Source organism: Ipomoea nil, unplaced genomic scaffold, assembly GCF_001879475.1.
Source record: "Ipomoea nil cultivar Tokyo-kokei standard unplaced genomic scaffold, Asagao_1.1 scaffold1179, whole genome shotgun sequence".
Classification (NCBI taxonomy): Eukaryota; Viridiplantae; Streptophyta; class Magnoliopsida; order Solanales; family Convolvulaceae; genus Ipomoea; species Ipomoea nil.
The window spans coordinates 1521233-1546939 of record NW_017617607.1 but is presented as its reverse complement, the minus strand read 5'-3'; the positions used below and the strand labels follow the sequence as shown (position 1 = coordinate 1546939).

At 33.5% G+C, this 25707-nt stretch overlaps 3 protein-coding genes and 1 pseudogene across 15 annotated transcripts; 2 read left to right on the top strand and 2 right to left on the bottom strand.

The window, feature by feature from the left end:
* Nucleotides 1-8598: 8598 nt before the first annotated feature.
* Nucleotides 8599-11385, top strand: LOC109183859 (annotated as a pseudogene).
* LOC109183860 (N-alpha-acetyltransferase 40) lies at nt 9233-17937 on the bottom strand. 13 transcript variants are annotated; one of them, XR_002054647.1, is made up of 11 exons: nt 17830-17937; nt 17640-17742; nt 17334-17413; nt 16930-17259; nt 16685-16761; nt 15563-15605; nt 15410-15474; nt 14317-14419; nt 10939-11021; nt 10226-10820; nt 9233-9357 (listed from the first exon to the last, which is right to left on the bottom strand). XR_002054647.1 is itself a non-coding variant. In XM_019333917.1 (9 exons), exons 1-8 carry the CDS (start codon nt 17881-17883, stop codon nt 14323-14325), a joined length of 849 nt encoding a protein of 282 aa, XP_019189462.1. In that variant the 5' UTR covers nt 17884-17937; the 3' UTR covers nt 9233-9357; nt 14317-14322. The 13 variants fall into 13 exon arrangements, 6 of the variants coding, with proteins under 6 accessions (XP_019189462.1, XP_019189463.1, XP_019189464.1 ...); XR_002054649.1 differs by having other exon boundaries at nt 10767-10820; XR_002054651.1 differs by having other exon boundaries at nt 10226-11021; nt 15410-15478.
* A 6120-nt stretch (nt 17938-24057) lies between these two features.
* On the top strand, nt 24058-24634 carry LOC109183811 (G-type lectin S-receptor-like serine/threonine-protein kinase At1g11300). The gene is made up of 2 exons (XM_019333872.1): nt 24058-24448; nt 24558-24634. The coding sequence occupies exons 1-2, from the start codon at nt 24058-24060 to the stop codon at nt 24632-24634; spliced, it is 468 nt and encodes a 155-aa protein (XP_019189417.1).
* A 158-nt stretch (nt 24635-24792) lies between these two features.
* Nucleotides 24793-25707, bottom strand: LOC109183810 (uncharacterized mitochondrial protein AtMg00810-like). Its single transcript, XM_019333871.1, has one exon. It carries the CDS (start codon nt 25705-25707, stop codon nt 24793-24795), a length of 915 nt encoding a protein of 304 aa, XP_019189416.1.

Genomic DNA, 25707 nt, shown 5'->3' with positions numbered 1-25707 from the left:
TAATGTTCTACATTTAATAGAATATTAGAAAATTAAAATAAGACACTTTCTATAAATTGTTTTTCGAAAAATATTTTTTAGGTCTCTAAACAGATTCTAAATGTTTTTATTTAATGTTATTTGTGTTGTGCATTTATAATTTTTTACCAAATTTAAACTTAATTCTTTTTTGTCAATCCTATTCTTATATATGTGCTTATATGTAGTTTCTATAAATTTAATTTGATTTAATAATAATTTTTAATTAATCAATTATGTGTACGTATTTTTATATAATTTTCTTATTTGAAAATTTCTTATATTTATTTAAACATTTAAAAGATAAAATAAAATTTCACTTTTTTTTTTGTAAAAGAGTTAATTTTTTATTTGCTTCTTATTTGGTGTGGAATATATACATCATTGGCTTATTGTTAATAAAATATTTCTATTTCATTTATTATCGTATCAATATTAAAATATAATATAATTATAATAGAAAAAATTATAAGAAAAACTAAATACATTTGTCAAAAGTTAAATCTTTTTTTTTTTGGGAACACAATATCTGTTGTGTTCAATGTCTTTAAAAAAAAAAAAAAAATTATGTTAGATAATAATATTTGTTATCATAAAAAATTAAAATTCTATCTTCTAATATTTATAAGATTTATTTATGTGTTTATTATTTATTTAATTACTTTTATCATTTAATTTTATTAACTTTTTGTTGATAATTAGACATTATTTAACCGTACACGGTGTGTATTTACAAGTTACAGCTATTAATAGATAAATGAAAGCGGTGAGGGTGTTGTGTGTTGATAAGCAGCGGAAATAGATAATTAGGTTTTTTTTTTTTTTTTGAAAACGATAATTAGGTTAGTATAAGTAGATTTAATTGATTTTGTTAAATGGTGGTTGCTGTGATCATAACCCTATATTGTTTGAAAAAATCAAAGTCTAAAACTTAAAAAAAAAAAAAAAAATGCTATTCATGGTTAATTACTACTAATTAACTAGGTCATACAATATTGAATGAGATATCCGTATTGGCATGCCGGCTTCAACCGACAATAATTCTAACAAATGTCTACCAATCACTGATTGGTTCAAAACCAATTTTCTCAATAAATGTTTCAAATATCAAGTTTAAACCGTTAATAGTATATTTTTTTGAATGCACCGTTAATAGTATATAATAAACCCACAAAATAACAATTTTTAAATTGTAGCGGCAACAACAAAAATGTAAAGTCTTGCCAAACACCTTGTGTTCAGATTACACATTTATGACTTTTCTTGAAGAAAAGTCACAGAATTAAACCGATGGTGGGATATTAACTTTTCGAACTGCAACAGATAGATAATGTGACACCCCGTAAATCCGAATTCTATTTAGGGATTAATTAATTAAGTAATTAATCCTAATCTAATTGGTAATTTATTCTTTAAATTCCTGAAAATTCAATAGTCGGGGACTAGTCAACCCAAGTCAATGAGTTGTACTCTAAGTTTTGTGAATAGTTCCCTTATTCCCTTACACTTTTTCATCTTAGTAAGGGTAATGAAGACATTTCACCTCATGATTGTATTCCAAGCTAACCTAGGGTTGCCTTTCATTCTTTCCCTTACACACTCAAAACAAAAGCTCCTTCTTCTCTCTAGAATTTTAGCTTCTCCTTCAAGCTAAGTTTGAGCATTCCAAGATCTTCCAAGTTTGTCTCCAAGATTCCACCTTTCCTACTCTTGAGCATCTAGGAGGGTAAGATCTATGGTCCTTTTGTGTTTTTAGTGCTTTCTAAGGTATCTTTTTCTAAAGATGAAATCTTTATGGTCTTTTAGTGTGTTCTTGAAGTTGGGGTTGAAGGAGAGCCTTGTTAGGAGCTTGAAAAGGTGTTTTAAGTGAAGGTTTAGACTACAAGAGGTAACTCATGCTTTACAAAATCTATTTTCATTACCTATATGATAATTTATTGGATTCTACTTGTGATTTTGCTATGAAATGTGGGTTTTGATGCATTGTTTTGTGATGATGCATATCTGGAGCTTGTTATTAGGGTTCTTGTATGCCATTGCTTGGCTACTCATTTGATTCAAGTCATATTAGTGTATTTTGAGATTTTGGGTGTTTTGAACTTGAATTTGAGTTTGGAGTTGAAAATCCCCGAAGGGATTATTTTGGTACAGGGTATGTACCCGCGGGCGAAACGGCGGGTAGGGGTCCACCCGCGGGGTACGCTTGGCGTGGGAAGTGGTTCCCGTGGGCGGAACCACGGGTGGGGGTCCACCTGTGGCCCCACCCGCGGGTACAAGGTTGTGAATGTTTGGCGATTGGTTCCCCGTCATTCTTTTGACTCGGTAATTGATGTTTTGACTTCCCGATGTTCTTTGTTGGGCTATTTGAGTGTCTTCTTGATGTTTCGTATGTCTAGAACTATATGGTAGGAATCCATGTAGGATTTGGTGTCTTGAATCGTGCTAAGTGTTCAACATTGTGATTCGTTGAACCATGATGAGTCTTGTGTGTTCTTCGGAACTATGTTTTGTTTACCCGTTTGATAAGCATGCTAGTTTGATGTTGAAATGCTAGCGTGTGTGGTTTGTTCTTCCCAATTGTGTATGATAACTTGTGTTGATCATCGTTGGTGTCGGATTGTAGTCCTTCCTTGATTAAGTATGGTTTCATATCTTTGTTGTGATCCATTGATTGATTCCTATGATGAATGTGTGTGTTGGTTGTACCTGGATCGCACGATTAATGGTATGGGACATTAATCACCAAGGTACAGATGTGGTCCTCGTGGTGGCCATGCATGAGTTTGGTGGTTTGTTATCGTGAGTATAGCTCACACGGTTTGGCGGTTTTGTGATGTGATCTTGCAATGTACCCTCGTGTACTGTGCGTTCGGCGGTTTTGTTTGGCGGTTGTTGGAGGGGGAACGACGGTTCCCAGAGGCAAAATGTTGGACTTGGAAGTATAGGGTGGCACTCGGAGGTAAAGGTTGGAACCGTAATAAGGCCGGGGGTAGGCATAAGGTTGGAATAGGACATAAGGTTGGAACTTGTGACATGAAGTGTCATTGTGGCATGAAGTGCCAGTGTGTGGATGTTTATCCTTATCTGTTGAGTATGTTGAGTGGTATTCTACTTTGTGATCAGTAGATTACATCTTGTGCACTGTTGAGTTGTTCTGTTGTTGTTCGTGTCTTGATGTGTTTGGGATGTGTTTCCCCTTGCCCTTGTTGTGAGTGATATAGAGTCTTTGCGGTTGACTTCTATCTTTGGCTTTGAACTGATATATATATAGTATTCCGTTTCAAAATGATTTTGTAATAAACTATCTATCTATATATGCTATTGACGCGTATTGATGGGTTACCAGCATTATTCGCTGACCGGGCATCGTCCCATTTATTTATGTGCTTTTCAGGTCCCGAGTAGTCGGCGAGCGCGATAGAGATGACTAGTTTAGTCTCCCAGACAGTTGTAGTTGAGTTTTGGACCTGTGTGCCCCTTATGCTAGACATATTAGATTGTGATGTTGTTTTGACCTTGCCTGTGCGTTCACTTTAGTGTGGACGTGGCATAACACTCTCCGTTTTCTGGCTTTATATATATAGACTTCCGCTGTGGTTTGCTTATGTTTGTGGTTAGATTATCTTGCATATTTAAGTTTAAAATGGCATGAAAATCGGGGGTGTTACAGATAAAGTATAAAACAAATATTACCTTGTAATAAAGTTAATAATACTAAAAAACAAAAATGTGAGTCTTAATTGAGATGCATTGGTTTGGGTTATTTCTTTATTTTTTTCATTGAAGTAGAAAAATTATTCAGGGGCATACTAAAATAGTGACATATTTTGAAACTTGTAATTTTATTTATTCGCATCCAAGTTTTAAAAAATTACTTATTGGGGATGTTTAGTAAATAGTTGTTAGCTTATTGGGATAGTGTTTGACTAGTTGATAACATTAGCTATTAGTTTATAGATTTTTTGAATACTAATAGCTAAACATCATCGACTTTCGACTTTATTACAAGGTAGTATCTGTTCTGGGGTACGATCATGTGACCTTCCCTCAAGGGGAGCCACAGAGGTGTCATTTGAGCACAAGGTGCTTGGCAAATTATTAACTTATAGATGATTATATGCAAAATGACTTTCTTAAAAAATTGATCGGAAATACTACTTTGAGCAGTATTTTTAATTTTAGCATTTTGAAGCAATAAGTTACAAAAAGTTAATTAATCAAACACTCATATTAATTATTTAACCAAATCAAATAACTAATAGTGGTCAAATAAATCAAAATTAATTGGTAAGCTAACTATATTACCAAATAGGACCATTTTTATTCCAATTCTCTTATTTTCATCAACAATAAAATAGAATTCAGTCCTCCACCAAATATAGGTTGCTGACCTGATTGGTTATCGAGGAAATGAATAAACAATTTTCTAACCAATGACATTTGGTATTACTAAATCTAGGAATTAAAAAATGTGGATTGAAATAGAATATTGGATTAGTTGTGTTGATGAAATTGATTGGCATACACCAATAGTTTAAAAGTGCATTAACTATCACACTACATACCAAAATCATTGTCCTAATACAAATACTATCTGTTTTCCGTCCATCCAATCATATTCTTTGATGAAATTGTAATTAAGGAAGGGACCACTCAACCAACAAAAGCATTGAAAATTTATACATGTTTTTTAAAACTAAAGGATGGACCAAAAGGGACCACTCAACCTAGAGTAAAAAGCATTGAAAAGTTCACTTATGTACTTGTAAAAGCCAAAAAGGGGACCACTCACCAAGAACAAAATCACTAGAAATTAAAATACATTTTATTTTTACTACTTTGGTTCGATCATATAATTGAAGGTTATGTATCACCTCAATTGCTTGAAATTATAGATTTAGGCCCTGTTTGGTAAAAAATTGGTCTATAGATCAATTTTGGCTTATTTGACCACTATTAATTGTTTGATTTAGTTAAAATATCAATATAAATGTTTGGTTAATTAGCTTTTTGCAACTCCAAAAGACTAAAATTCAAAAAGTTACTTCAAACAACTTTTTTAATTAGCTTTTTGAGAAAAAAAAAATTATACCAAACAGCTATAAGCTAACAACTAATTTACCAAACACTTTTCTACAATCAGCTAATGTTATCAACTATTTATACCCTCTAATTAACACAATCAACTAACAGCTAACAGCTAACAGCTATCAGCTAACAGCCATTTTACCAAACAGGGCCTTAATATTTTGTGTATAAAATAAAGAATTTTTTTAGTCATTAAGTTATTACTAATAATGATTTTAGTCCTTAATTATTTAGTGTAAGCATGTGTAACACCAAAATTTTTAACCACATTGATTTTGAATCGTTTGTACTATAGTTTTAGCTGGTTAAATAATAATTTTAGTTTATAATTGTTCAGTGTGAAAGGACCAAAATGAATACTTAATTAAAAATCTAGGAACTTTTTATATCGCACTAAACAATCATGAATTAAAATCACTATTTAGTTATAAATTAGAATAAAGAAACTAAATCAACACTTTTTTTTCCTTTATACGTTTATTCTCAATACATTCTTTTTATTGCCCGAAATGTGAATATTTTTTTTTATATCCAGGAGTTCAAACTCAAGACTTCTTAATTATTTTCATGCAAATTTGCTCACCTTAATTAAAAATTTAAGTTATTAGTGAGCATACAAATTATCTAACAACGCATATAACTCACCAAATAGCTAGAAATAATATGATTTATGTGGTTTCATTGAAAGCGAAATTCAAATTATTCAATAGTTAAACTTGTAGTAGTATAATTCATTCTAGTAAGAGTTGAATATCTATATTCTATTCTACAACATTGGTACAAGAAAAATTAGTTTAGTTTTACTCTGACCTCTAAACTAATTTGAGACAAAAAAAAAAAAATGAAATATCTAAATCAAATAAACCCTTAAACCAAACAATTGGCTATAAATCAAAGTTCCATTCCTCTCAAACACTTGCTAAACCAAAAACCTTAAAATGAAATATCTATAGCAACTGAAGGCCATTTCTTTCTTCTTATACCAATTTATAAATTTCTTCTTATTATATCAATTCAACTCAAAATCGGAAAATCAAAATTTTTGGTTTAGTCTCGGTATGGCTTTCAAAGAAAACACAAATATTTAATTTTGTTTTGTTTTATTTTCTTCTGAAAAAAAAAAAAATCAAACCAAAATATCTTATATACCAAATCAAATCCCGATTGATATGCACCAAATATGTTGATTGTTTAATTTAAGCATTTTGGAGCAATAAATTATTACATAAAGTTAATCAATCAAACACTCATATTAATTGTTTAACCAAGTCAAATTGCTATGGTCAAATAAGTTAAAATTAACTAATAGGTTAACTATTTTACCAAACAAGGCCATTATCTTTAAATCAAATTAATTATTAATGTTTAAATCCATTTCAGCCACATTTATTGCATATCTCAATGTACCACACAACACCTAAAAAGCTAATTGCACCTATTGTTTTTTTAATACTGTTGACTTTATTACAAGGTAATATCTTTTCTACAATTGCATCTATTTAAAAAAAAAAAAAAAAAAAGTAAAGTTAGTCTCTTAATTAGTGCAAGTCAATTTCAAAAGCAATTATGCACATATGTGACTATTTTGATCCCTCAACATTGCAACAATTGTTATTTCTATTTAAAATTTTGTACATATTCTTATCATTGATATAAAAACTTTTGAAAAAATGTCAAATAGGTCACTACATTTAGATTGTTTTGTGTAATTTGATCACTAAACTTAAAACATTTGTAATTAAGTTGTGGCTCTCCTTGAGGGGAGGTAACAGGATCGAACCCTGGCGATGGGGTATTGACTCTTTGTGCTGTAATAGTTAGAGAAATTATAAAACAGATACTACCTTGTAATAGAGTCAGTAGTAGTAAAAAAAAAAAAAAAAAACCCATCAAATAAACAAACAAAACATGTGCAATTGAGATATTTTTTCAAATTCTCTAAGTAACCGCATTGCTTACATGATATGTACTAAGGTTTCTCTTTGCTCGTGCTAGTTGGGAGAAAAGATTAAAATATTTTCAACTCAAAAGTATTAAAACAAATCAAAAAATATCTCAATTACACATATTTTATTAATTTAATAGTTCAATTACAAGCATTTTAAGTTTATTGACCCATTACAAAAAAGTTATAAGTTCAATTACCTATTTGTCATTTCATCCAAAAACAAAAAATAATAAAAATAATACAAAAATTTAGAACATACTAAGTATATGACCATTTATCATAATTTGTCATCTAAGGTCCTCAATTGCTCAAATCACTATTTTTTTTTTTTTTTTTGTGTATAATAAATGTGGAATTGACTTATCCTAGTAACTTAAAATTTAAGTTGATAATTCCAATCTATTTTAAGAACGAAAAATGTAATTGCAAGAGTATAGAGAGGTTATGAAGAGGGATTTGACTTGGGAGGTCAACATTTGCCATGTTTATAGGGAGTAGAACACAGTTGCAGACCAACTCGCAAAGATGGCTAGTACATGGAGAACGGAGAGGAATACCCTCTCAGGAAAATTCTCTATGTCCTTGCCAAGCCCTAAGAACGTATGTTGTACACCAAAGGCACTACTAATGTACTTTTAATATATTAAAAATGTACTTTTTGTTACGGTCTATATAGCAATGTGTGGACCATAATTCCCCCACACCCCCCCCCCCCCCCGGTCAGCCAGTATAGCAAGCATAGAAGAGATATGTTTGATTCCGAATTCCAGAAAGTGCTATTCCTCTCCACCTTAACCCAAATTTAATTAAGATTATGATAAGATTAAAAAAACACAAATCGCAATCCAACTTGCGTCACACACACTTCCCTAATTATTGTGGCCTTTCAATAATCAACTCCAACGCTGATTCGTCTCTGTTCAATATATACTTATTGTAGTTTTCTTATCGTCATGCCACTGTTGGAATACAAAGTATTCCCATGCACTTACTTTTCGGCCACCCCACACCAATAAATAAAAAGATATAAAAAAAAAAAAAAAAAAAAAAAAAAAAACCTATAATTCTTACTTAAATCCGACATTCTGTGTATTACACCTTAATCCAATCCTATATTGACAGCAAATAACTCTGGAAGTCTTTAAAAATAGTTTCTATATGTTAAGACACTCAAAGCCAACTGTATCATTAATGGACGTGACACTAAGCAAATGTTTAATTAAAGTTTTACTCATATCCTAAGTAGCACGGAAACGAAAAACACTGAAAATGAATACAAAACGCGACAGAAATGTACAAGTATAAGCACATAGTTACAAATCTTTTTTTGTAATAATTTAAATATGTATAAATAATACTTTCTTTCTCATTTTCCATATCATATTTACTACGGAGTATTTATTAATCAATCATACTCTTCTTTCTTTGGTTATTTTCTTTAACATTTTCTAATGATTTTTAAATTTGATTTTTTTTTTTTTGTATTTAATAATATTTTTTATATAGTTTCTAAATATATAAATTGTATGCACTAACACTAGATTACATATTATGAAAAAATAAATTATAAATAGCTTCAATCAAGCCTCAACTCGTTAACCAAAACCAAACCAAACACATAAATAAAATGGGATGGAGAGGCCAACTACAATTTAGTGTGATGACACATTGTTACCATTTCAAATTTGTGGTCATAGGATCAAACCCTGGTGAAAACATTGATTCATTGAGCTGAAAAGTTTGAGAAAATATAGAACAGATATTACCTTATAAAGAATCATGAAAAAGACAGCAAAAAGACTAACCCTTTAATGTTTCAGTTTATGATAGATTCATAGTTGACATCTGCGGCTTCCCTCCCTCCCAACTTGTTCTGTTCTTGCTCAGCTTCCTTTTCCTCAACTATTTAACTTCCCCTACCAACCACAGGATGAAGTAAACTCTTTCCTCCCTCCCTCCCTTTCTTCTTTTTGACTATCTTATAGTAATTAGTTTCAAGGTCATGTGGGGTACTTTACCAGCTAAAAATATCCTCAAGAGGCCGGATGTTATTGCATCCGAGGATTCATCAAAAACCTCATCTGAAACCCAGAGTTTTGAGTAAGCGGTTCTGCTTCCTTGCATTCATCGACTCCACATCTGTTCTTGATGATGAATCTTTCTTTTGTTTTGTTTTTAAAGGTTGTTTGTGAGCTCATGGAATGTGGGGGGCATTGAACCGCCAGATGACTTTGACATGGGAGATCTGCTCAACATTCAGAAGAACACAGCTGATATCTATGTTCTCGGGTATTCTTCAACTTCTACAAACATTTAAACACAATAAATATTATAGACTCAAAAGTCAATGCAAAACCATTCCACTCAACCAAACAACCTAGATCAATGAGTCTCATATATAACAAATGCTAAATCTAACAACACATTACTATCAGGTTTCAAGAAATCGTGCCCCTGAATGCTGGAAACGTAATAGTTTCAGAGAATTCAAGTGTATCATATAAATGGAATTCTCTGGTAAGATCGGCACTCAACAACAGAGCTAGCAGTACCATCACAATACAGAAGGCAGAAGCAGGAGAGTGTCAAAAGGTTTGCCCACTCCACAGAGATGCCTACTTTAACTCAGAAGCAGCAGCTTTTGAATGCATAGCAAGCAAACAGATGGTGGGCCTTTTTGTTACTATCTGGGCAAGAACTCAAATCCACCACTATATCAACCATATAGATGTCTCATGTGTAGGCTGTGGTATATTTGGACGCATCGGAAACAAGGTACCAACAGTTAGAGAGTAACAAATAAAACTACACAGATAAATTTTCAGGCATACTCTCAATAAACAGTAATCGCTAGTCAGGCATAGTCTCCACCTACGTCCAAGTCAATTCAATGAAATATTTATACTGTATATTGAAAATATGAAATTAAAAAAAGTGAGGCAAACATATAAGATAAATACTTGAACTTTATCTAACATTTCTAGAAGTTTATTAATTCCTAGTCAATATGGCATAAAGTAAGCATAAATAAGGACAGCCAATAAAGTATAGATTATAAAGTTTAAAAATTCTAGATTTGCTTATTTTTCTTTTAATTACTATTGTTTTAACTGATTTCCACTAATGATTACAGGGTTCAGTATCAGTTAGATTTTGGTTGCATGAAACAACCTTCTGCTTTGTCTGTAGTCATTTGGCATCAGGAGGAAACAAAGGAGATGAGAAACACAGATGCAACCCAAATACTATCACGCACCCGGTTTCCTTCTGGACCTTCACAGGCTTTGCCAAGAAAAATTGTAGACCATGAGTATGTAACCTCCAACTCGTGGCACAATTTTTAAAATCCAAAACATCAGTGATATTTAAACTTACTCCATCCGTACAACTTGTTCTCCTTAAACATTTTTCTTTTTCAGATAGTAGGCTAGAAATGAGACAGCTTTTTTATTATTTCCTTTAAACTGAGATTATGTATTGTATTTATTATCTCACGCTTCTTTTTATTATTATTATTTTTTTTTTAATTCTACTATAGCTTAAACAAAGAGGTGGTGTAACTTTTAGAATTTTATTTAAAAGAGTGCATTTCCTTGAAAAGAAATCAAAGGCTAACAGTTGTACGTGCCCCATAGAAATATCTAACTACAAATATCTGGTTCTCATACACAGCAGGGTGATTTGGCTTGGGGACTTGAATTACAGGATATACCTGCCAGAGGCTACAACAAGATCCTTGGTCAATGATGGACAGTGGAGCATCTTGCTACAAAATGACCAGGTAAATATCAAAGGGTTGCTACAATTTCAAAAATGAACTTAAGGATCCTAAACATATATCCTTTTAAGCCGATATGCATAACTCTGAAGTTGAAATTTAAAACCTTGAAATAAAGCTGAAGAGCGAGTTAACTGAAGGCCACGTCTTCGAAGGGTGGCATGAGGAAGAAATCAAGTTTGCACCAACCTACAAGTATAATACAAACTCAGAAGATTACTATGATTGTGATCAGAAGAGAAACAGTAAAAAGTGCCGAACTCCAGCTTGGTATGAATACTAAAAGCTTTTGAAAAATATGCAAATAAATGAATTAAGTGTCTAATAGAGAAAGAAAGTTTTTGTAGGTGTGATCGGATAATTTGGTTTGGCAATGGACTGAAGCAAAAACATTATGATAGATGTGAATCTAGATTGTCTGACCACAGACCTGTTCGAGGGATTTTCACTGCTGAAGTCAAGCTTGCAAGATCCTTTATAAGGGGAGAAGTCAAGAAGCTTCTTGCCAAAGACTAACAAGCACTTCAAATGAGAATAATCTCCCAAACCACCCCCCCCCCCCCCCCCCCCCCCCCCCGCCCCCAAAAAAAAAAAAAAAAAAAAAGGAAAAAAAAAAAGTGTAAATCACTTTTTGTTACTGTATTGTCATTTACTTGGTTTCCCATTTTTCAGATTTCCATTTCTTCAATGTTCCATTTCTCCCGTTTTCCATTTCTCTAGAAAAAAAAGGGTTAGAAATGTTGTTTCAAGGGATTGAAGTGTTGATATATGATACAAATCGGGCAGGAAAGGAAAATAATCAAATAATCATTCTAGTGGCAGAATTGAAGGAAACATATAATCAGGGATTGATTGATTATGTAAATCCTTGCTTATTTTATGGAGCGTGTAATTAGGGATCGAGTGATTGACTAATTCTGTAATCAATAATTGATGCTCCTAGTCTCCTACCTTATTTTACATATGGTAATAGATTATAAATAGGGACCATCTCTTAGAAGAGAGGGCATTAGTGGAATTGGAACAATTAGCTCTAAGTAGCCGTGGTCAAGAATCTATTCTTGTTGGGATATTCTTAAAACTCCCTTGTTTTCTTTCCTTTGTGTTTTACTTTATAATAATATCATAATCTCGTAAATTTCTTGATCTAAATTCATCATGTCTCTTTACTCTTATCAAGATTTCAAGCATTAGAGAAGTGTCGGGAAATACCACACACTAAAATGGATCAAGGGCTCAACAAGTTGGAGGAATCCATCACTAAACTAACCAAGGTGGTTATCTTGTGGCTACATAGCAAAGGCATGACATATCCAATCTTGTCACCAAAGCTAGCTCCAAAGATTGAATCCCCAATAGAAAAATCCAACATCTAACTTGAATGGGATTAATCTGATAGGCGGTCTTGCTCGGAAAGAGCATTACTTTGCTATCCAACACACATGCGAAGAATTGAAGGTCGCAACAACCTTTGTTTGTGAGGGAGCGACACACCATGTGTTGCAATAGCAAACCCCAATGTTGACATTTAAAGCAGAACTCATGGACAAAGTTAGTAGTGATCTCTTTGCCCCTCCAGTTGAACAACCAGTGTGATACATGCTCTGAGGAAGTCTTATTTTAGATATTAATAAATTACTAAATAGTTATTTAGAAACTAATAAATAGTTATTTAGAAATTACTAAATAGTTATTTACCTTATTATTCTTAGTCTTCGAATTAATTTAGGTAGTTTAATTATTTAGAAGATTTCAACAGATTACTTAGCTTATTTAGTCATTCTATGAGTTGTATTTTACCCTATAAAAAGGGAGTATTATTCAAAATAATAACAAGCAGAAATTTAATCCCAAAAAGGGTCTAAGGGAGTTTTGGGTCTCAAGCAAACCCAGTGTCTTTTTCTCTTCTTTTCCTTTTCCAACTATTATTCTTTCTTCCTTTTTCCCTATGTTTTCTTGCCCATGACGGGAGCACATAACATAGTGGCACTTCATCAAGCCGGCAATATGGATATATTTGCTAGTGAATTACAAGCACGGGTCTACAACATCTACTCACTGCCAAGGCTCTCACAAACATTTTTTTCCAAACTACTCCAATTCGATCTCGATTGAAATCAACACCGTAAGGCCAAGGTGGCCCAAGCCAAAAGGTGCGACTTAGAGTTTGCCAAGCGTGATAATGTCTTATTTAAGCTCCAACCTCATTGCTACTCTACGATCCAGCGTCACATCAACCCAATGCTAGCTCCATGGTACTATGGGGCTTTTAGAATTGTGAAAAAATTAAGTGCAATCGCCTACAAACGCGCGTTGCCACCCACATCTAGAGTACACCATGTTTTTCATAGGTCACAACTCGGGCATGTTACACAACACCATGTTTTGCACTCTAGCCTTGAGGACAAGGTTGTTTCATTAGTGGGTGGTAATGATACAAATCAGGCAGAAAAGGAAAATAATCAAATAATTATTCTAGTGGCAAAATTCAAGGAATCATATAATCAAGGATTGATTAATTATGTAAATCCTTACTTATTTTATGGAGTGTGTAATTAGGCATTGACTAATTATGTAATAAGTAATTGATGCTCCTACCTTATTTTACATATGGTAATAGATTATAAATAGGGGCCATCTCTTAGAAGAGAGGGCATCCAATGGAATTGGAACAATTAGCTCTAAGTAGCTGTGAGCAAGAATTTATTCTTGTTGGAGGGATATTCATAGAATGCCTTGTTTTCTTTCCTTTGTGTTTTACTTTATAATATCATAATCTCCTAATTTTCTTGATTCAAATTCATCTTGTCTCTTATCAGTCTACTTTCTCCATTTTTCCAAATTTGGAGAATTAGTTAAATGGATTCTCCAAATTCTGAGAAAAATAGAGAACAATTCTCCATTTTTCAATTTGGAAAAATGGTTTTAGTAAACAAGTTTTTCATTTTTCTATTTTCCATTTCTCCAATTTTATATTTTTCTAGAAAAATGACTCATTTCTCCAATTAACTAAGCGCTCATGCCCCAAGTTTAAGCATGAGTACTACCTAGCTTCAATATGGAAGACTTGTAATAGATTTTTGTAGTCCGAAAAAGAAAATCTTTCCCTTTTACGGCTAACAATTTTTTTGTTTTATAAATTACTCTTTTATTAAGGTCCAACTGAAAAGTAAATGCAGAAAAATACATCGAACCCACAGTGACACATGCCACAGGTGCCAAGTGACTGGTCCTAATGCATAACACCAACTTCAACAGAAACAGAGACACAGGTTAATGGCAAAACAGGCCTTTGCAGACTTGCCCTTGAAAAATAAAATAAAGAATTCCAAACAATGAACTTTCTGGTTCAGCTAATGTATTATAGTAAATAGTAATGCCAGGCAAAATTGCAGTTGCAAACTGCCAGAGGATCATAATAACCTAGGATCAACAGCAGAAAACTACAATAGTGCAAGCACTATATTTAAGCATTACATTTCACCTTTTACTAGCTGAGGGGTCTGTTGCAGCCTCTAGAATGAGCACAACTTGCAAGGCTACACAAGCTTGTCCAATAATCAGTTTTCCTCATTTGTACCGCTTCCCTTCACCAAGAGAGATTTCAATTGTACAAGAAAAACAATATAAGCAACCAAACTTTTTTTGCATCTGTAATCTTATCTTGACATTTTCCATAAAAGAAACAGATTAATATGACAATCATGCAATGAAGGGAGCCCTGTGGATTGCTGCTTTTTATACATCAAAGATACACCTCTATGAACACACATTATGATTCTGAAATTGGTGTTTGGGAAAGAAAATGTGTATATTTATATACATGATTACATGCATGTGTGTGCACCATGGGGTTGAATTTCATTCAGTGTTATGATTTGAGAAAAGAAAAGTTATTGCTGAGAGTCTGACTGATTGTAATTGTAGGTACAATCCTGGAATTGAAAAATGTCAATTTGGGTTAGGAATTATGGTATAAGTGGAAATTGTTGACTGTGTATATGTTTCTTCTTTTTTTTTTCAATAGTTTAGGGTTATCATATTTAGTTTATTACTAGTGGACACTATCATTCAAACTTAACATGGTTGATTTCTATTTGTTCAGTATTAGGATTGCAACAAAGAGATAGAGATTGGAGATTAGTTTTAGTCAAGATACTCCTTGATGCTTCTATCAATTACTAGGTGAGATAGAAACTGGGTACTTACGATTTATCAATCCTACAGTTTGTTTTCACAAGTTATTCAGTTACTGAATTTTGTCAGATAGAATTTAAAGTTTTTTGTTTTTTACTGTATATATAGTATCTTCATGCATCTGTCAAGAGAAAAGTTGAATAACAGAAAAATAGAAGGCTAAAAGTTAATAACTGAATATAAAATGGAAATTATACCAATATATTACACTTTTCTCATGACAGCCACATTTCCTCAGTTTAGCATGTGAGGAAACATGTAGAATATATTAATTCTAATTTCTAAGAACTAAGGTGTTCGTAAATAGCATCCAATTGAACTCCACATCACTATTTCCATTTTCTGTTATGTATAGAAAGATACACAGAAAACATGCATACCTCCAGCATTGCTTTAGCTTCGTGACCAAATGTTTTGCAGAGAATCTCATAATTTGTCTGCAGTCCTAACTGCAACATAAATAGTCAATATGGTAAAAGATTCGGCATATGGGGTCTGAACAGATGAAAAGCTAAACACTAAAAACATCATACCCCTGGATACACTCTGGATGGCGAAATAGCAGACACTTTGTACCTGCAAAAATTTAGATTCAATCAATAATTGAAGGGACAGTACCAATAACTCGAGGGAAATAAAAAATTAAGAAAGTGAAGATAAAGTAAAGCATTCTCTAATATCCCGAAATCAAAAGTTAAACATTCTAGTAATAATATTTTTATGTGTAACAGAGCAATTTGAGCTTGAGAAAATACTGAAAAGGCACCAAAACACTGGATTGTTTACTCACAAAGAAAGAAAGGAAATCAGGACACAAATGGAAAGGGAAATCAGCCAATCAATCAAGCATCAGAATTGCAGGACACAAATGAAGCATAACTCATGGGATGGAAACAGAAATCAGGAGAAGACAGATTACTTAATTGATGCTGTTTACTTAATTTCTACACGATATTAGATTATAAATAAGGAGCCTCCCCTAGTGTTGAGGGCATTGAATAATTTATAATTCTCAGTAAATAGTAGCTATTGTAGCTGGGCAAGGAATTATCCCTGCTGGAGGGTACTCTTCTGAATCCTTGTTTGTCTCATTCATTGTAATCCTATCAACTGTGCTTGTTTCTTCCTAATATGCTCTTTACTCCAACAAATTCAACAAGCAATATGACTAAAATGGTGCCAGTTAAGATTGGAAGTGCTTCAAAAGAAACTTCAATGAAATTCAGAAGACCCTGAAGGTTTCTCCTGATATTGCAAAGTTGAAAATGAAACATAAAGTGTGTAATACATTGTTTTGCTTTAGCTAAATGATTAATAAGATACTTCCATTATATCATTGTATAGCCTCCTTCAACAAATACGTTACTCGATTCAAAACTCATTCAAAAAATTAAAGACATTTTTTTATTTTCATGAATGGAGAAGATTTAATCAACTCTGATGAATTTGGAAACTTTTGTATTTAATCTTTTAATAAATTAGGTTGCATGAAATTTATCGCTGAAATGTTTTCTCAGTAGTTATGATGCAAGAGTAATGTATAAAAAATAAAATAAATAAAAATAAATAAAATCATGCAAAAGTGGTGCATAACCAGATCCTTTATCTTTTTTCTTGAGTATACCAGCAGTTCTTATAGTATAATAAAATTTTACCTAAGTTTACTTGTATAAAACTTCATAGCTAAAATGTTTGCCTTTTGAACTGTCAAAACCACAGCACCCATTTTACTCTGTAAATTATGAAAAAATTTAGTTAGCAGGATTGTATAGTGCAAGATGCAGCCCGATTCAAATGAAGATTAACATCATCAAGGAAATTGATCGGTGTAGCAATCAACTATTAAAAACCAAAGAAACATACTCCATAATAAGCTTTATATGAAAAGGGGATTAATCACCTTGTGACCAATAAGCTCAATTAGTTGCATCAAGTATTCCCCTAGGCCCTTTCCCTGAACACGTTGCTCAAGCTGCAATTCGTACACATAAAGAACAGGTATCTCTTCTTCTATGAGGAAGCGATAGTGCACAAATCCAATAATTGGACCCTTGTCATCCATCCTATTAGCTGTATCCCTATCCTTGTCACGCACAGCAGGCATTTGCCTGGCATCAGCAGTTGGAATCTCATATGCAAATATGTAGCGTGCTTCTGGAGCAATCATTTCCCTGCGCTTGACCTTCTCTTCAGCTGGCCACTCTGATCCATATGGTCCCTTCATATTCTCCTGTAATAGGTGTATATCAACCATGAAATGTGAAATGTGATAGCAGCTCATATCATGTACTCAAGTTTGGTTACCTTGAGAAGGCATTGGATATATTGCTTCAGTTGAGAAGAAAGATTATTCCCATGTCCCGACTCCAAGTATACAGACAGACCTAGTGATACAAAAATGATTTGGAAATTACTCAAACTAGTTCATTTGCATTCGAAATATACTGCTCCAATAGGAGATTACAATTCAAACCAAAATTGAGTGCAAATAAAATTAATTACATCTAGAACCCAAAGTTACTGACAGAAATTGCATTATCGATTTTGCCTATGTAAAAACCTAAATGGCAAAATAAAATTTGTGTAAATGATCAACGGAAGATTACGAACCGTTTCTGTGGCATTGGCGAAATGTCGGAAAACACGAGAGATGGTCTTTCTCAGAAGAAGCAGCTTTGATTATCTCCTCCACCAGTTTCTTCTTTTCCAGCATCTAAGTCGGAAAAACATAGATAGATAGATAGTTAGAGAGAGAGAGAGATATTTTACGTTTCAGCAGTTGAATGTGGGTGAAAGTTACCTCTTTTCTGCTCATCTTCTTCTCTCTGTTCCCATTAGCTTTCTCGGCTTCCATTGATATCCGAGTGCTGTAGTACCAGCCTTCCAGGAACTGTGAAGTAAAATTGAACTCCCTCTCTTTTTTCTTCTCTTTTTTTTTTTTTTTTCCTTTTTCTTAATCCGTAATTTTGTTATTAATTTCTAGGAAGAAAAGATTTCAATTTTGTTCTTAGGACTATATGGGTCTTGTCAATTTTAGTGCTTTGACTTTTAAAAATGTTAATTTAGTACTTTAACTACATAATTTTTGTCAATTTTAATCACTCTAATCAAATTGTCAATCAAATTTCGCCGAAAAAACTTAATCATTTCATTTAGTCTATAATCTGAGAGGCAAAATCGTCTTTTGATCCTTTCTCCTAATTCATTGTACTCATCCGCTGAACTGGGTCAACAGTAAATCGGACCACATTTGCTGAACCGGTTCAGGTCCGATTTTGAAGTCTGCTCAGACCATCGGGAGAGAAAATGAGTACGCATCAATGTATAGGGAGTAGGGGTTAACTCAGAGATGATTGAATACCCTTTTCTCCATATCATTCCAATACTAGAGCAAGCATTTCTATTGAAAATATATATATATATATATATATATATATATATATATATATATATATATATATATATATATATATAGACAAAGGATCAAATGAGGTCATGTTTCCACATGAGGATTGTGGACGGATATTGACCCTTGATTTTAGTTTGATCTATGGCTCTCGTTTTTTTATTTATTTTAGGGATGAATTTTTGGGTTATTACCGTCACTTTATGTTAAGGGTTATTTAGTCTTTGCATTTTTTCTCTTTATTTGTTTATTTATTTTTGACTAATCTGCATGTTTTTAGCTCGCTTAAATAAGGTAATTAAAGATACTATGGATCCCAATTCCCATCCCAACTAGCAAATTTAAGATTGATTTTGCAGCTGAATTATTATCTTATTTGGTTTTAGCACTTTCATTTTTTTTATTATTTTTCTTAGAATTTCTCCCATGCGTTGCGAGTACCATTGTTGTTTGCTTTGGTATTAACATAATGAGTTTGAATTCGTCTTGTAGTATTCTTTATCTTTTTTTCTCGTTAATTTTTCTTATTGCGCACTGATAATCCTGCAGGTTGTGCTCAATATTTGGTCCAGCAGAGGTAGCCATTGCTTCATCATCATTATCATATGCAATGTCATTAATGTGGTCAATCTCAAGATTGATCATGATATTGTCTTGCTCATAGTTGCTGTTAGGACACTTCTCAGACTCAGTGTTGAAGTCATCCTCAATGGAAACAGGAACCAAGGGAAGTGAAGGACTAATGGCTTCATTTGCTGTATGTTCAGGCACAAAAGTTGGACTTTAGTCTTTAAAAGGAAACACTTGCTCATAGAACTTAACATCTCTTGAAATAAAAACAGCTTGAGTGTCAAGGTCATAAAGGATATACCCCTTCACATTAGCTGGATATCCCAAGAAGACACACTTTCTTGCCCTTGATTCCATCTTGTTTCTGCCCTGTGAGGGAGTAGCACCAAAACACAGGCAACCAAAAGTCCTGAGTTGCCCATAATCCACAGCCTTGTTGTGTAAGATTTCAAAGGGAGTCTTCCCATTAACAACATCAGAAGGTAACCTGTTAATGAGATAGGATGCATGTAGCACACAGTGACCCCAAAAATTAGTCTTGCACGATGTAATACTTTATAGTTTAACAGTCTTGCACGATTTAATACTCTATAATTGCACATCCTACTGCACCCTCAATTTTAAAAAAACATGTCCTAGTTTACTTCACAGTTTTTAGGTTTTTAAATTTAAATTGCATTTTCATAATTACTTATGTTGCACAAATTCGTTATCATTTGCACTACTTATTAATTCCTCGTTGCACAACTTCTTAACGGTGTAATAACCATTTAGCCAATCTTTGGTCATTGTCAACTACACTTAAAATTGCATTAATATAAACATCATCATTGCACATACCGATTCTGAGAGGTATTTCGTATTTGCACACTATCCTCCACCATGGTTGCACTATTCCTAAATAATGAATATCGATTTCTCGTTAACCAAATTTAAATACTAGCATATTTGAATTTGTATTAAGCCTCAAACATTAGCTAGTAGCATGTTTGTGTGCATATTTTAGAACGCATGTCCATTACTGTCTCATTCACTTCTTTGTCCATGTCCAGGGGCATCATGTCCAACCTAAATGCACGTTGTCCGTTGAAGTAGAATAGCTCATCATTCCTGGTCATTAACAAACCTTGTCAGTTATAATTAAAATTATTTTCCAAACTGTTCTAATGAATTTGTATTTAATCTTGTGTATTAACTATAACACAACTTTTTGTATCCATCTTGCAGTATGTGGTCCCCCATTTTACTTTTTCCCACTTTGTGCACTTGTGCTTTTTTCTGTGAATACACTTTCTCTAAACTACCCCATGCTGGGCATATGCAGTCTCACAGTCCATCACTTACACACCACTAATACCACCCCTATGATGGAGTCTGTTATTAAACTAGTATAAACCTCCTAAAAAAAATAATAAAGAATAGACATTGAAGTCGTTATTCACAAATCTGTTCCTGAACTCCACCGCGTCGTTCCCACCATCTTCTTTTATCTCGGCTTTCCAGAACTCTCTTTCTTTGCACATTCATCAGATTACTTATGTTGGTTCTTAAAACTACATTCAATCCACATGTTTTCGCCCTACCAAACCCCAACACTCCAAAAAAAAAAAAAAAAAAAAACACTCATCTGATTACAGTCTACACTGTAATATCCATCATTAGATTTTCGCCCTACCAAATCTCCCAACACTCACGCCTTCTTCTCTATACTGTAATTCACTCACCCAAACCATTTTTTTTTTCTCTTCATAAACAATATCAAATAACAAACTTCATACACACCAAGATTCAATTCAAGTTTTCATTAATCGCATATTACATGCAGCAAGGGCTATCAATTTTTATTTTATTTTTTGTTTAAAAAAAAGCTTTGGGTCTCAGTTACTTACGCATTCTAGTAGTCGCTTCCATTGATGCACACCGTTGACTTTTCCTTGGAGTTGCGTCTGCCATAGGTTACAATGGTGTTCTCCGACCTCTATTGTTCACGCCTCTGTTTATTTGTGCACCAGATTTCGCCGAGTAGAATGTGCAATGCCGACAAGGCTCCTTCAAAGCAGTGTTTTAACCCTAAACAAAGACAGATGGGTTTTTCGCTCTTTCCTTTCCTGTCAATGCACACTCACTTTACCAATTACTTCTTTACCCCTAAATTTAATTACTGCAACCGTTACGCCCATATCTAGTGTTTTTTTAATCTCCCTTATTGTGCATTTGTAGCCATCCGATTCTCTAATCCTACGGATCTAAATAATCCACAGACCACACCTAAAGCCCTATCCTCACTTGAACTCTACCCTCTATATATATATATATATATATATATATATATATATATATATATATATATATATATATATATATATATATATATATATATATATATATATATGATACACATATATAATTTAATGTACATTCATATAAATATTTAATTAAAATATATATATGATAATTTTAATAAAATGATAATTAAAAATAGGAAAAAGATATGATAGATGTAGGTGTATGGTAAGATTGATGGATATATTAAATACTAACGGTGTTATAACGGTGTAAGGGTCATTTTGTCCAATACAAATGAAATGTACAACAATTAAAGCAAAATGTATATATTTATTAGCATATAAAAAGGGACAAAAATCAAGGACATAACTTGTATTGACACATATTATGTTTTTAGATTCTTATAACTCTTCTTTTGGATTAATTATTGATGATGTAAAAGAGACTGCATCTCAAATTCATGATGTAGTCTTTCATTTTGCTAGGCGATCTGCGAATCGTGCTGTCCATGTTATAGCCAGGGAAGTCGTTTCTTTGTCAGGTTGCGCGGAGTAGCTACACTCTCCTCCTCAGTTTCTTGTGAACATTCTTGCTTCTGATATAATGCATTAAGCTTTCGTTTAAAAAAAATTAGTTAAAAAATTCGATTAATCGACTAATTAACTAAAAAAAAAAAAATCGATTCGATTAACGATTAAATGTTTAGAAATTTTGGTTAATTCGGTTCGGTTAACCGACTGATTAACCGAATTTTCACCCCCTAATCACCCTCAGTATTACCCTGCAGTGCTCATCATTGAGGTCACTAGTATATCTACTAAAATTTAGAGTAAAAGACATTTTTGGTCCTAGACTTATAGTGGCTTGGACTATTTTAGTCCTTTATAAAAAAAAATTGCCATTTTATGGACAGAGTTATTGTGGCGAGGACATTTTTGGTCCCCCCTCTATATTTTTGTTAGATAACCGTCTGAGAGAGGGGTAATTACGTCTATTTAGGCTATCTCCTTCTATCTATTATATCTATGTGTGTTTTGTTTTCTTCTCGGTCATAATTCGAAGGAGTCGGAGAGTCCAAGTTGCAGTAAAGGCATGGTTGTGGGCAGAGCATTTCGTAGTGCAAAACTACAAATAAATGAGGGTCAGAGTAAAGGCATGGTTGTGGGACCAAAATCGCCCATCTCACAATAAAGATATAGCCTAAATTGACGTAATTGCCCCTCTCTCATACGGTTATCTAACAGAAATATAGACGGAGGACCAAAAATGTCCTCGCCACAATAACTCTGTCCATAAAATGGCAAATTTTTTTATAAAGGACTAAAATTGTCCAAGCCACTATAAGTCTAGGACCAAAAATGTCTTTTACTCTAAAATTTACTAGCCGCAAAGGCTATATTCGGCCTAGTATAACTCATTAGATATAATAAACTTCCAATAATCCTAGCATATTGTACTCGAGAAATGCACTCTCCCTAACTTTTGGATAGATGTAAGATATTATCTAAGAACATTCTAGCCAATTGATTATCATCGTTGTTAATTTTTCAAGAATTTTATCAATATAATAAGTTTGGTTCAACACATGACTATTTGGTTTTCTAATGATTTTAATCACAATGATTAAATATGCATAACATGTATCCTTCATGACAAATGTTGAATTTAACATGTATTTTGTATATTTGATCATTTGGTCGTTACTATAAATGATGATTATATTATCCAGATATAAACACATAATGACATAATCGCCTATCTATCATTTACATAAACACACTTGTCGCTCTCATTTATCTTAAACTCATGGGTCATCATTGCATGATCAAGTTTCTCCTATCATTGCTTAGACACTTGTTTTAAGTTATACAAGGATTTTATCAATTTACACATTTTCTTCTCTTAGCCTAGAACGATAAAATCATCAAATTGTATAAATTTATGCATCTAACTCGTTGTTCAAGAAAGTTGTTTTCACATCCATTTAATAAACTTCCAAGTCTCACAATATTGTGATAACAAGTATCATCCTAATGGAGTTTATTCTCGTCATTAGAAAATAAGTATCAAAGTAGTCATGGTCATCACGTTGCCTATATCCTTTAATTACTAGTTTGGTCTTATACTTCTCAATGGAACCATTCGATTTCACCTTCTGTCTAAAGATTTATTTGGACCCCAAAGGTTTATAATCTAGAGGAAGATCAACTAGTTCTCAAGTATAATTATGTAAAATAGAATCAACTTCACTTTTTGTAGTTTCTTTCTACATTGGTTCATTAGTAGAAGTCATGGCTTCTACGTAAGTCCGAGACTCATTTTCTAACAAACATGTTAGAAAATTTTGTTCATTTTCTAATAAATAAATTAGAGTATTCTACTCATACTCCAACAAATATGTTAAAAAGAGTTAATTCCATTAATGGTCCTCTGACTATAGCGACTTTCCAAAATTGATCCTCGTCTTTTAATTTGGACGAAATAGACCATTGACTATCATATTTGTTCCAGCATTGGTCCTTTCGTTAAGCATCAGTTTGTTAGACATTAAGTAGAGGGGTACAAGGGTCGTTTCCTCTTATTGCTTTCTTCTTCCTGATGCTGGTGAGTATATGTATCCATCAGTATACGCAGATGAGAGTAAAAACTCCATTGCTTTCTTCTTGCTCGCCTACCCTTCTTCTTTCACTAGTATACAGATTTTTCTTCTCTCTTAGCCCACAATATAGGGTGGTTCCTACATTATTGCTATGTTGAGTTCCATCAATGGCCTTTGTATCGGTAGCCAACACAAACAAAGGTATGGATGACTCCAGGAGAAGCATGGGAATCTCAGAAGATGGGAATCTTGTGGTGTTGGATGGAGAGAAGACAGTAGTATGGTCTAGTTCTAAATCTAATATTTCGAATTCTTCTCTTGCAACTGCAAATACTACTGCTCAACTCCTGGATACTGGAAACTTGGTGTTGAAAGATAGCTCAAGTGGGAGATATTTATGGGAAAGTTTTGGTGATAACACTGATACTTTTCTGGAGAACATGAAACTTGGCAATGGTGCGAGTATTGGTATAACGAGGGAGTTGAGATCGTGGAAAAGTCCATGGGATCCATCTCCGGGGACTTTTTCTTCGTCTTCGACATCAAAACATTCTAGAGGTGATTGTGGTACAAAATAATAGTAAGATTTACTGGAGAAGCGGTCTTTGGAATAAGCAGATATTCATTGGAGTGCCTGATGAACTGCCTTGGATCATACGAACAACAGGGAGAAGAAGAAAAGAAGAAGCATCGATTGAGATAGGAACTGGAAGAATGGAGAGTTCTGTGTGTGTTATTACATAAGAAGAAGAAGACAAGCAAGCACTATAAAAGGGAGCCAAAAATGGTTATAACTAACTAAGGAAGGGGAAAAGACTAAAAAGCCCTCCTCTGGAAAGCTTGTGTTGTTGCAGCTTGTGTCCACATAGCATGATGCACCACTTCACCATATTCAGCTTGCATCACTTCATCACCCCCCCGTAAGCTGGAGCATGAAGATCTTGAAGGCCCAGCTTAGTATGAAAAGTATCAAAAAAAGCAATGGGCAGAGGTTTGGTAAATCCATCAGCTATCTGTTTATGAGAGGGGATGCTCATCAGCTTTATGACTCCTTGATGGACTTTCTGTTTAACTATATGGCAGTCAATGTCTATATGCTTTGTCCTTTCATGAAAGACATGGTTCTCCCCTATTGCCACAGCTGATCTATTGTCACAAAATAAGGCAACAGGAGTACTGCATTGCACATTCAGATCTGTTAGGAGATATATGAGCCATTGTATTTCACAAACTGTGGAGGCTAATGCCCTGTACTCAGCCTCAGATGAAGACTTTGAAACTGTGGCTTGTTTCTTTGTCTTCCAAGAAATAAGAGAGTTGCCAAGGTAAATGCAGTAGCCTGTTATAGATTTCCTTGTTTCTGTGCAATTTGCCCAATCTGAGTCTGAAAAACCTTGAAGCTTGATCTGAGAGGCAGAAGAATAGAACAGTCCTTTGCCTGGGGAGCCTTTGAGGTATCTTAGCACCCTATGAGCTGCTGCTAGGTGTGTGTCCCTTGGCTTATCCACATATTGGGATAGTTGCTGGACAGCATAGACAATATCAGGCCTTGTGTTAGTCAAATACAAAAGCTTACCAACTAATCTCCTGAAAACTTCAGGTTTTTGTAGAAGAATGCCATCAGTACTTGTAAGCTTGTGGCCCTGAGTGCATGATGTCTTTGCAGGCTTAGCATCAAGGAAACCATTTTCTTGCAGAATGTCCAAGGTGTATTTTCTTTGACAGAGGTTAAGACCATTAGGACTCCTAAAAGCTTCAATCCCCAGAAAGTAATTGAGTTGGCCAAGATCCTTAATCTTAAAGGAGTCATCCAACAT